This window comes from Diospyros lotus, chromosome 5 (assembly GCF_014633365.1).
Source record: "Diospyros lotus cultivar Yz01 chromosome 5, ASM1463336v1, whole genome shotgun sequence".
NCBI classification, from domain to species: Eukaryota; Viridiplantae; Streptophyta; class Magnoliopsida; order Ericales; family Ebenaceae; genus Diospyros; species Diospyros lotus.
In genome coordinates, this window is record NC_068342.1 from 12,112,576 (window position 1) to 12,124,998 (window position 12,423).

A 12,423-nucleotide genomic window follows, 5' to 3' on the forward strand; every position below is an offset into this window, starting at 1 on the left:
CGATCGGGCCAGATTAATTAGCCAGGCGCTTAGGGTGCCGGTTAGGGCTTAATCGCATCGGCCAAGGGCCACCTAGTGCTTAGGCGGCCACCTTGACCGCGTTTTAGAACACTGCTTTAAAGACAATCGGCTTGATAGGGTCTTGGTCATGTAAAAACTTTCTAATTTAAGCCAAAGCTCTGTTGTGGTTTTCATTTTTGATACCTCCCGCAACACCTTATCCCCTAGACTCAATATCAAGGTATTATAGGCTTTCCTGATGATTTCTTTTTTCTAATCATTCAAGTATGTCTTAGGCATTTTTGCTTCACCATCTAAAGCTTCTTCCAATCCTAAATTCCCTAGCAAAACCCTCATTCTCGTTTTTCAAAGGCCAAAATCATTCTGGCCATCAAACTTTTCAATATATCTAGTGGCAGACATTCTTGACACTATTTCTATGATAGAAAATTAAAACAATGAAATCTTTGGCTTTTCTTGATCCTAAAGACTGGCTCTGATACCAAGTTGTTATATAGGGAGCATTGGAAATTGTTATCTTAGACGAATTATAGTTTCTCTCATGCGCACGCACTCAAAGATTTATCAAAACAAACCAAAGCACAAAACAACATAATATTGAATTGAAATAGAGATAGAAACATAAACGCGAACCAACAAGAAACACCAAATTTATCCTGGTTCAAATTACTCCTTAGGACAACCCTACATCTAGCCTTAGAACCCTCCGAGAGCAGCCTTCTTTTATTGATTAGAATGAGATCAATACAGCCTTAGCACCCACGATTACAAGCATACAAGATTACAAAGCTTTCTCATGAAAATCATGCATGCATAAACGCCTAGCTCTCTACCCTATTTATAGAAAATTAGGGCATTAACTCCTAGACATTTACATAATTGGGTATGGATATTACCGGTTTAACCCCCCAACTTAAATTCTAATTACAAGTTGGTTACTGCCTAGCTATACCCTCTAAAATAACGATGCACACTCACTGTCAAAGCCAACATCATTCTTACTCGAGACAGAACTCTAACAAAGGCTAATAGAAGACTTACAGATTCCTTTGTTATAACAAAGGTGTATTGTGATAGTAAATCAGCAAACGACATTGTGAAAAATCCAGTTAAGCATGATCGTATGAAATATGTGAGAATAGAGCGAAGTTTTATAAAAAGGGAGATTGAGAAAGGAGAAATTAACCTATCTTATATTCCCACAAGTAGTCAAGTGGCTGATGTATTTACACAAGCCATGGTAAGACGAGGTTTCGAAGCGCTAATTGGCAAGTTGGGAATAACAAGTATCTATTCTCCAGCTTGAGGGGGAGTGTTGGATGAGATTAGGCATTCAAGTTTAAAAAGATAAGTTGGTTGGATAAGATAAAGATTTAAAAGGAAGTTTGGTATATGAGATAAAGCTCCAAGATTCAAGAGAGAAATTCAAGTTTGAAGTTTGAAACCAAAAAATAACAGACAACTTAATTTTGAATATTAGTTACTGTTTTTTAAGTTTGAATTTGCTACTATTTTCTAGGAGATAAAGTAGCATTTTGTCTTGTATAAATAGCTTCCTTCGGATTCAATAAATTTTTAAGTAAGCTTTCAAGGATTAAACTTATTTCAATAGTAAAATTAATAACAAATAATATTGTTCATCTGTCTTCTTCTTCCTTCCTACAACCCATTTGGGGTGTCGAGAAAACTGAGAAAGGGAAGGGGACAAGGGTGTCCCTTTCCCTTTTCAAATTGCTCTTCCAAAAAGCGTGTCACTACCCTAGGGGCAAATCCGTATAGGGCCGATAGTAGTCGTTAGTTGGTGTTAAGAGGTTAGTTAGTTAGGATGTTAGTTGGGTTGTTGTTATATTGATATAGGCTCTATATAAAGACCAACTATTGTGAGAATGGATCATTGGAGAATAATACAAAAGTCTATCTCTCATTTCTCTCTCATTCTCTGTTTCTCCCTCCCTCATTCTATTTGTTTTCCTACATTCATTTCTTTCTTGGAATTTAATCTGAATTCCCTCAATTGTCCAGCCCATAATCTAAGGGCTTGACAAGTGGTATCAGAGCCAGACGAACCGGCTAGGTAATTGGCAGAAGTCATCACAGTGAGGGCCAACATTAGAACTTGCTAGCAATAGCAACTCCGGTGCGGTCACGGTAGTGCAGGCAATTCCAACGAGTTAGTGCCGTTAATTCAACAAAATCTTGAGAAGTGGTAGTCACAAGCAATTGAAGAAGTAGTCGGACTCACGAATGCCAACAAGAGGCAACCCAAGACAAGGCATAACTGAAGATTGAAGGACATGATGCGACCCAAAAAAAGGCAGAATTGACAGAAGCGAAGATGACTCAAACGAGGCAGAATTAGACTTCGCAAGCGAGGAGCCTGGGCTTGGGTAGGCGAGCACGAGCGACTACCTTCGATCAAATCTTGAAGGGTATCACGGCGAAGAAGGCATCGAAAGCGAGGAGGAAGGTGTCGACTAGGGGTGGTAGTGAATTCCGGTGGTCGCAACTTGAAGGCAAGCACGAAAGAAGCAGACCCAAGGGTGCGACAAGGGCAATCAAATTCCAACACCTTGGGTGTCAATTGAAAATTCAGACGAAGCTGGGGTTGGAAGTTGAAGGCGAAGGATCAAGAATCAGTCTTGATTGAAGTTCAAGACCAATACTTCTTGGCTGAGAAGTTCAACCATTTTTGAAGCAAATTCCGACAATTGGTGATCCTCAATTGTTGCTATTTCAATTGAGATTCTCAACTCGGACTTGAAAGGACTGCAATGGTGATCAAAGGCAGATTTCGGCAAAAGTTGGGCAAGCAAATTTCGGTGATCCTAGAAATTGGATGGTGATTGGGTGATTCCGGGCGATCTTGATGGTGCGATTCTAAAGCAAGGACAGATTGTTGTGTCAAAGGTGCAAGGAATTGAGCTGAAAAGATGGATACAAGGATTGCAAATACTTGGGATTGTTTTGACAGCAAATTAAAAGGTATATCAAGTAAGTTTGATGAATTTTTTAAGTCTGCCAAGAAAAATCGAGTTGAAGACGAGAGTTACAACGAGGAGTTCAACAAGCTAAAACATGAGGACTCGGTTAAAGAGTATTGGATTAAGTTTGAGAAATTGAAAGCAAGGGCACTCCTTTCCCATCCAACCTTGAATGAGTCTTATTTTGTATCAAGATTCACTAATGGTCTAAATGTTACGCTAAGGCTTATGGTGAATACATTCTGTCCTATGACGATGGAACAAGCGGTGGAGAAGGCGAGGCTGCAAGAATTAGCCCTGGAAACCATTTGCAGAAAGCACGGGCTGCCACTTAAAAGTTTTCTTAAGAGCAGCCAGCAGGACAAAAGTAATTCTATGGCTACCCTCAGTTTACAGCAAGAAGTTAATGAATTGCCCACAATGGAACAGGAAATTCAAGAAGTAAAAGATAATCCTATTGAGGAGATCTTTAGGGAAGATGAGGAAGTAGAAGATGCTGTGAATGCGGGAAAGGAAAATATCACAGGAAATGATATTGTTGGAGATTTCATAGCCATTGAAGAGGCAAAGGAGTTGGTTTTGATTTTGGCAAAAGGAAATGAAGGCAGTACTTCAAACGAGTTTGAAAAACTTGTTGAACAACAGGATGTTGTTCCCTCTCTCATTCATCAGATAAAGCCAGGAAGGAGGAAGAAAAAGAGGCCAAGGCGAGTAAGAGAAAAGAACAAGAAAAGGCGAAATAGAATTCAGATTATGAAGGCTGGAATTGGATGAAGAACGGGGTCTGCAACTGTTAATTCTTGGGGACAAGAATTGTTTGAAGGGTTGGGAATTGTCACGATCCTAGGGGCAAATCCTTATAGGGCCGATAGTAGCCGTTAGTTGGTGTTAAGAGGTTAGTTAGTTAGGTTGTTGTTATATTGATATAGACTCTATATAAAGAGACCAGCTATTGTGAGAATGGATCATTGGAGAATAATACAAAAGTCTCTCTCTCTCTCTCTCTCTCTCTCGTTCTCTCTTTCATTTCCTCTCATTCTCTGTTTCTCCCTCTCTCATTCTATCTGTTTTCCTACATTCATTTCTTTCTTGGAATTCAATCCGAATTCCCTCAATTGTCCAGCCCATAATCTAAGGGCTTGACAAAGGGTTACTTTTAGCTTCCATCTGCCCCTACCAAAACATAAGGTAAACAGATGATTCTTGTTTCGCCTTGTTTTGGTGGTTAGAAGAGGTTTTTGTATTTTGTCTTTCCACTTTTACCTTATTCTTGAATGCTTTTAGAATTGTAAATTCTTAATCTCATAGGTTTTATATTGGATCAACCCTCCACACCCCTGTAAATTTTTTGTTAGTATTACACTCTTACTTATCTGAAGGCACTCTCACTCATACACACGGGCATAATGCACAGACAATAGGCCCAACAACACATATCAATCTTTGTTGCATAGCATTATGATTTTCTATCCTTTTGAAAGATAAAAGTCTGTAGTAAATAGATGGCATGGGAAATCATTATGGCAGAGTGGAACATGATAATTGTTATTCTTGAAATTTTTCCTCTCATGATAGATCACTCTGGAAACTAATAGCATTTTGTTAGTTTTGCAATTAATTATATTTTTTTTCCTTCAGTTCGTTGTCAAATATGTCTACAAGTTACTTTCAATTGATTTTAATTTATAAAAGAAGAGATTTTTTTTCATTGTACTGCACCATGAGCCGACTTATCCCATGACTGTAAGCTTATAGCTCAAATTATTGAATATTGTTGCTACCATGTTGTACAAGTTGATCCACTTATTGATCTTTTCTCTAATATCCTCTGCTTGTTTATCTGATGCTGACATCAGCTCTTAAAGGTATTTCTTTCATAGCTTGTTTATGTGTTCTCTTTCATTTTTGTAGGAAGCAATTCGTCGGGCCACTGTAGCAAGAAAGTTCATACCAGTATTCATGGGTAGTGCATTTAAAAACAAGGTAGATTTTGATTATTACATTTTTTTATTTTTTCAGATGGTATATTTTTCTGTTATTTTCATTTAAATGACATTTGTTGTATTATTTGACTACTATTTCAGATAGTATGTTTCATTTGTCTCATGAAGGGTTCTGTTCTTTCTCTTCCCCCCTCTCCTTTTGTTCTATTCATCCTCTATTCTTATGGATTTGATGTGTAGTATATGAACTGCCTTCTTTTACAACAAGAAAGTAGTTTGACCTTTTGCTACTTTGGATTACAGGGTGTGCAACCGCTTCTTGATGGTGTTCTTTCTTATTTGCCTTGTCCTACAGAAGTTAGTAACCATGCACTTGACCAAACTAAGAATGAAGAGAAGGTATTGTTGAAATGGCTGCTTCATTAACTACCTTCAGTTTTTGTTAGTTGTATTGAGCCTGATCAATGAACAATCTGTTCCTCTGAGTTAACTGCTATTAGGTTGTGTTGTCTGGAACTCCAGTTGGACCTCTTGTAGCTCTGGCATTTAAATTGGAAGAAGGCCGATTTGGTCAGTTAACATATTTAAGGTATGCCTAAGATCTTTATTCCATTTTAATATCTGAAATTTTCCCTGTTCCTTTGAGAATTTGTTCTTGTAGACTTGTGGTCTTTGCTGATAGTACATTTATACTCAAACAATCGTACTGATTTTAAATTTTTACAATTGAAGAATTTATGAAGGCATCATAAAGAAGGGTGATTTCATCATCAACATAAACACGGGCAAGAAAGTTAAGGTAAGTTCTAAACCAAGCGTGTAAATTTTAACTTGGCCAATCTTTGCTTGATCGTCTTTTCCCTCATATGATATGAGGGTTTTCTTGATGTTCCTCCATATTTTCTGGGGTATACGTTTGGCAAAACTTGAACAAACAATTTGTTGGAGGACGTGTAGTCTGGTCTTTGCTCCCTTTCTTGATGTCTTATTATGTGGCTTCTTCTACTTGTTTTGCATTGTTCCTCTTTGAGATAGAGGTTGGAGGTTTTCTGGGGCCTTGAAGCAGGAGCAACATATATTGCAAAATGTTATCTTGGGAGCACTGGAATGCACTCAATTTTCCATATAGAATACACACACGTGCGCGGATGAACAATATAAAATACAAGAACAATAAAAATATAATTGAACAGTAGAGAACAGAAAGCAAACCACACAAGACACCGGATTTTATCCTGGTTCAGATCGTCAATTGATTGATGATCCTACATCCAGCCTTAAATCCCAAGAGCAGTTTTTCTTTTTAATCTTGAACCAACAGTACAACAGTAGTCTCTCACAAGTACAAAATCTTCCAAGATTACAAAGGCTATCACACTAGACTTTTCTCTCACAATTGCACTCGTTCATTTCCTGCATAAGCGACTACCCCTGCCCTCTATTTATAAACAATAGGGGCGGACATTACAATGGAAATACACGGATATAACATTACCATTTATAACCTCTCATTAGTTATCGTTAGAAAATAACCTAACCAACTAACTCTCGCTTGAGGCTTGTGATTGGGCTTCACTGATTCTATTTGGGCCTACTCAATGCAAATATATATAACACAACTTTCAGAGATGGGTGATAGGCTTGATACAGTTGGATCTGATTGTATCTCACCTTAGAATTAACCATTGCAGTTCAAAAATACCTGCCTCATCATCCTGTGGGCTGATTGAACCAGGTTATGGGTCTGTTGGTCAGTCAGTACCACCTCCATTTCCTCTGCCCTCTGAGCCCCTTATGATAGATTTGGTTGGAAGAAGGGTGAGGTACCGGGGAAGAATGTTTTGTTGAAGGAATTAAGGCTTGTTGAAGTCTTTGTTTGTGTTGCTGTTTCAGTTTGTATTCTGTTTAGTGTTGATTTCAGTTGTTCGGTTATAGCTTAGTCCATGTGCTGTAGCTATTGTGTTTTAAGTGTTATTAGGAGGTTAAGCCTGTCATATAAATAGGCTAACCTCTCTGTTTTGTTATTATTGAACGAGGCATTATTCTGGAATTCTCTTTTCTTCTCTGATTGTTTCTTTCAAATCTTTAATCAACTTTACATGTTTAAGAAATATGTTGAAATTGGTCTTCTCTTTTTACATCGATAAGAATTATAACAGAAAAGAAATTGGTCTTCTGTCTTATCTATGTTGCCTATTCTTTTCATTCAAAATGTGAAGTGTGACCTGGACTTGTTACAGGTGCCTCGCTTAGTTCGGATGCATTCAGATGAGATGGAGGTAGGCCTGCTTATTTATGCGTTCTTTCTTTTTGCTGAAAAGTCCACCCTTGGTTCGTGCAACTGTTAAATTTTTTCTCATTGCTTGGGTTCATTAAAATCCTTTATATCTTACCCCAGGTTTCTTTTTTTTTTTTTGCATGTTTCATGCTGCAGGACATCCAACAGGCACATGCTGGGCAAATGGTAGCCGTATTTGGGGTAGATTGTGCTTCAGGTACCCATTTATGCTCTCTATCAATGCTTACAGAGTACAGACAAGTGATCTGATCAAAGTTAAATCTTATCTTCAGATGTGTGACAAACAAGCAAAATGAATCATCAGTACTAGACAGTATCTGCAAAATTGAATCTGGAGATGTGCAGTTGCTTCATAGATTGCTCATCTTGTTGTTTGTTTATTTTTCATCTTTCCTTCTTTTTCTAACTTTGCTTTTTGTGATTTTTTGTTACCAGGTGATACTTTTACTGATGGATCAGTAAGGTATACTATGACATCCATGAATGTCCCGGAGCCAGTTATGTCATTGGCTGTTTCACCAGTTTCTAAAGATTCTGGAGGACAAGTGAGTAGTTTTCTGTATATGTTTTAGTATTAGGTAGATGGTATGACTTACAGGATAACTATCATTTCCTTGCAGTTCTCGAAAGCTTTGAACCGCTTTCAGAGAGAGGATCCTACCTTTCGTGTTGGTTTGGATGCAGAGAGTGGCCAAGTGTGATTTCTAACTCTTAATGTTCATTTGCTACTTATTTATTTGTTTATTAATTAGGCATTTACTCATTTGGAAATTCATTGATAGAAATCCTTTCTGTTTTTGTGGGCAGACAATTATTTCTGGAATGGGAGAGCTGCATTTGGACATATATGTAGAACGCATTCGGAGAGAGTACAAGGTATTACTCTTTCACCCTCAATTTTCAGTCATCCTGTTGCACAATCATAAAGAAAATTTGAATAGAAGTTATTCAAGTTCTTCCTAATGTCTTCTTCATATATCCTTATGCAGGTTGATGCAACTGTTGGAAAGCCTCGTGTTAACTTCAGAGAGACTGTTACTCAACGTGCTGAATTTGACTATTTACACAAAAAGCAAACTGGAGGACAAGGTCAATATGGACGTGTTGTCGGGTAAGTGTGGATAATACTTCTTTTGCTCCTGTGGACAAATCCTTTTGATTGCATTATTATTATGTGCTTTTAAACTTAGGAGCACCAAGCCAGTATTTTTAGATTCAAAAGAAGAAAAAGACGGAACTGACTATTTCAATAATTTTGTTGCCTGTATGACACCATACATGGCCCATGTTTCCCTTATTGTTTTGAAAAAACAATGAATTGATTTTGGCTACTGTAACTTGGAACTATCAATAATCCTGCATATGATTGATGGATTCCCACTATATTTTGTGAGCTAGTGGTAGTCATTTGAGTTCCCAAAAAGGGCCTGTGTGTGCATTCTGCAGCCTGCCCTTCTTGATTTCAAAGTTGCCTGTCTATTTGTTTCGTCATCTTATATTTCACTTAATCTTGATGCTCTGTTCTTTCATTTTTTTCATGTGATATTTGACAGAATTTCTTGCATCTTTTCTTTAGTTCTCCATTATTAGTGACCAGAGTAGTTACGCTTAACAACATATTTTTCTAACCTGTTGACAGTGGCTATTATTATATTAATAGTTTTACCTGTTAAATTAGAATTTTATGATGGATGTACCATCATACTACAAAAAACAAAATAAGAAATGAGATCAAACATAATAAGGTTGCAATTGCACCCAGTATTTAAAAAAAGCTTGCTTTAAGCACAAAGTGCAAAGATCAGCATGCTTGGGGCCTTTTTTGTGTGAAGTTCAATGCCTTTAGCTGAGTGTGATTAAAGCATACTTAAGTTGCACTTTTACCTAAGTTTTGAAGCACAAAAAGCGTGCTTTAGAAATACATATGGGTTTTTTTATCAAATAATATGAATGGTTGGATTTGTTTAAATTTTTGCAATGGTGTGGCTACTTGTATGGAATCCTTACCCAAAAAAGCTATTATCAGATCTAAATAAAATCATATATACATTTGTTTAAAAAAAAAAAAAAAAGGGAAGACTCAACTGTATTTACCAAGCAAAAAATATTGAAGGAAACATGTAATTAGATATACATTAGGGGTTGCTAATTTATTCCTAATTGCTGTAAATTAGGGATTGTTTTGATTAATTGGGAATTGTTATAAATTAGGAGTTGATAATTGGGAATTGTTGTAAATTAGAAATGATTTTTTTTTCCTAATTCTTCTATCTGATCCTCTATATAAATCATGTTAATGACATAGAGTGAGGTTTTTTGCAAAACTTTTACAAAAAGACAAAAGAAGACTCCCTAAAATAAAAATTAAAAAAGAAGTCTTAGCATATTCAGATCTTTTCAACTAAGAATTCAAACTAGTTTGTCTTCCAAGTTCTATCAACACCAGCAACTGACCAAATTGTATCTTTTTTATGTCCCCTGTGTTCTTGCTATGTTGCATGAACTTGTAAGCTGATATAAAACATAAATGAAAAATGGTATCTCATCTTTTGTTAAATTTTTAACCCTCATTCTTATTTAGTTTTTTTTTTATTGATTGCTTTTTTAATAGTTTATATTTTATATGCTTATAAATGTTTATACTCTTTATTGCGCTTCACTTTGTGCTTAAGGTTCGTAGGCCTTCTGTGCTTAAGTGCACTTAGGGCTTTTCAAAACACTGATCACGTCTATTGAAGATAAAATACAGGAATCTAAATTAAAATGGTCTAGACATGTTAGAAGAAGACTGATAGAAGTACCTATGAAGTGAGTGGTTGCAATGGAGAAAATTTGTAGCAAGGAGAGGAAGACCAAAGAAAACGTGGTAGGGAACCCTATAGGCCTCACAAAAGGTATGGCCATGGATAGAGATAGAGGGGTCTAGAATTCATGTAATTGACTGAACCCAATGGATTATGGTTTGTGATTGTTGTAGAGGTTTAGGGTTTAAATTTAGTGGCTAAATTACCATCTAAATTTTTATATTGCAGGTATGTTGAACCTCTTCCGCATGGGTCGCCAACTAAGTTCGAGTTTGAGAACATGATTGTTGGACAAGCTATACCATCAAATTTTATCCCAGCAATCGAGAAGGGTTTTAAAGAAGCTGCCAATTCGTGAGTGATATAATTTTGCTTTCCTTTCTGTATGGACATTGCCGTGTTGCATGTACTGATTTCTATGGTCTCATGCTGCAAACTAATTGGTTCTGGCATTTCTGCCCCACTAACCAAAGCTGACAAACAAAACTCTCTCACCATGAAATCAGGGAAATTACTCAAGAGTATAATGGAATCTCTTTGCCTCGCTAACCAACAGCTGAAAACAAAACTATCTCACCATGAAATCAGCGAAATTACTCAAGATGTTACATTTTATACTTTTGAAGTATAATTGAATATCTTTCTCCACCTTTTCTATTAAAACAGATAAAAAAATGGTGAAACCTCCTTATATTTTGTGAAATTATTCTATTTTTAATTATGTTTGTTGGTCTCCTTGTTTCTGTTCTTGCTTCCGCTGTGCCTACTGTTGTTGGTTACTGTTAGTACTGCTAGTTTTTTATTAATTGTCTTCATTAGGTACATTCTTCGACCACATGTTTGCTATTGGTAACATAGACCTTTTTGTGTTATAGGGGTTCATTAATAGGTCACCCAGTTGAAAATATCCGTGTTTGTATAACTGATGGTGCATCCCATGCAGTGGATTCCAGTGAACTCGCATTTAAGTTAGCTGCCATCTACGCATTTAGACAGGTATTCTCATGCCCCTTGTCAAGAGTGGAAGCTGTGGTATAAATAAATTACTTAAACTTTCGCATTTCTCTTCTTTCTTCCACCCTTGTTTCTTTTGGTTTTGAAGTTAGTATGTTGAGGTGGATTAGTGGGTATTTTTGAATGTTCTTATATTTAAAGACTTTTGATTCACGGGCTCTTATATCACCTCTTTATGCAAACAGTGTTATACGGCAGCAAGGCCTGTCATATTGGAACCTATAATGCTGGTTGAACTGAAAGTACCTACAGAATTTCAGGGCACGGTGACTGGTGATATTAACAAGTGAGTATCCCTGCTCAAAAAAGTGTATATACTTGTTGATTCTCTGTAATAGAAATATTTGTTGTCTTTTCATTCTTCAACCTAGTGAACTAAAAGTGGATAAATAATGAATGCAACAGGAGAAAAGGCATGATTGTCGGGAATGACCAGGATGGAGATGATTCCGTAATCACAGCTCATGTATGCATGACATTTGTTCTTCTCATTCCGTATTACATAAAATTACAGTCGTGCTTCTCTAATGGAATACTTGATTAAATTTTTAGCATATTCCTGAGTACTCAACCTTGTTAGTATTTGGAGATCTAGAAATAACTTTTTGGTTTTTCAGGTTCCTCTCAATAATATGTTCGGTTACTCGACAGCACTTCGATCAATGACCCAGGTGAAACAGATCAACACAAATAATTCCATATTGCTCCCGTTGAAATTGGGATTGCTAGTGACTGACGTGTTTTTGGCCCTTGATTTTGTGCAGGGTAAGGGTGAGTTCACGATGGAGTATAAAGAGCATTCTCCAGTTTCTCAGGATGTGCAGATGCAGCTAGTGAACAACTACAAGGCCACCAAAGCTGCTGAAAGCTGAGGATTTTTTTCCCAAACCAGTGCTAGCTTAAAGCTTAGTGGCAAGCAAGAAAGTGGCATAAAATTCTTGGGTTTTTGTGGAAGATGATTCCGCCCCACTATAACATTCGACAGATTCATTTATACGTAACCCTTAAATTTTTGTTTGCTTGCTCACTTCTGTTTCTATTTTTAGTTAGCATTCTTCCTTTGTGGAGCGGCCAAGAATTGGTCAATAATTTTGAGAAACACAAATAATGTTATTATATCCATAGTTAAATCATGCAGGAGATAGCCTTTAATCCTTGTACTTGTCATCTATGAGAACGTCGTGTATGGGAATGGGATCACATATTTTCTGGGCTCGTATCCTCTGTTTGCCCATTCTCTGGTGATGGTTTGTATAATTGTCACGTGATGACTGATGAGAACATCGTTGTTTTTTGATACAGTATGGTAAAAATCTGGGAAGTAATAGTAACTTTTGTGTTGTGATATAGTTTTCATTTGT

The 12,423-nt window shown here is 36.8% G+C and overlaps 1 protein-coding gene across 2 annotated transcripts in view; it reads left to right on the forward strand.

Moving 5' to 3' along the window:
• LOC127801899 (elongation factor G-1, mitochondrial) overlaps positions 1-12,281 on the forward strand; it is a 29,032-nt gene extending 16,751 nt beyond the window's left edge. For both annotated transcript variants that reach the window (XM_052337411.1, XM_052337412.1), the window contains exons 5-20: positions 4,914-4,985; positions 5,249-5,344; positions 5,446-5,534; positions 5,678-5,744; positions 7,186-7,224; positions 7,380-7,440; positions 7,680-7,789; positions 7,865-7,939; positions 8,052-8,120; positions 8,234-8,355; positions 10,277-10,402; positions 10,924-11,044; positions 11,248-11,348; positions 11,468-11,528; positions 11,680-11,733; positions 11,827-12,281. In XM_052337411.1, coding sequence (XP_052193371.1) covers positions 4,914-4,985; positions 5,249-5,344; positions 5,446-5,534; positions 5,678-5,744; positions 7,186-7,224; positions 7,380-7,440; positions 7,680-7,789; positions 7,865-7,939; positions 8,052-8,120; positions 8,234-8,355; positions 10,277-10,402; positions 10,924-11,044; positions 11,248-11,348; positions 11,468-11,528; positions 11,680-11,733; positions 11,827-11,934 — 1,371 coding nt within the window. In that variant the 3' untranslated portion in view covers positions 11,935-12,281. The remainder of the gene's footprint in view (positions 1-4,913; positions 4,986-5,248; positions 5,345-5,445; positions 5,535-5,677; positions 5,745-7,185; positions 7,225-7,379; positions 7,441-7,679; positions 7,790-7,864; positions 7,940-8,051; positions 8,121-8,233; positions 8,356-10,276; positions 10,403-10,923; positions 11,045-11,247; positions 11,349-11,467; positions 11,529-11,679; positions 11,734-11,826) is intronic.
• The last annotated feature ends 142 nt before the right edge of the window (positions 12,282-12,423 follow it).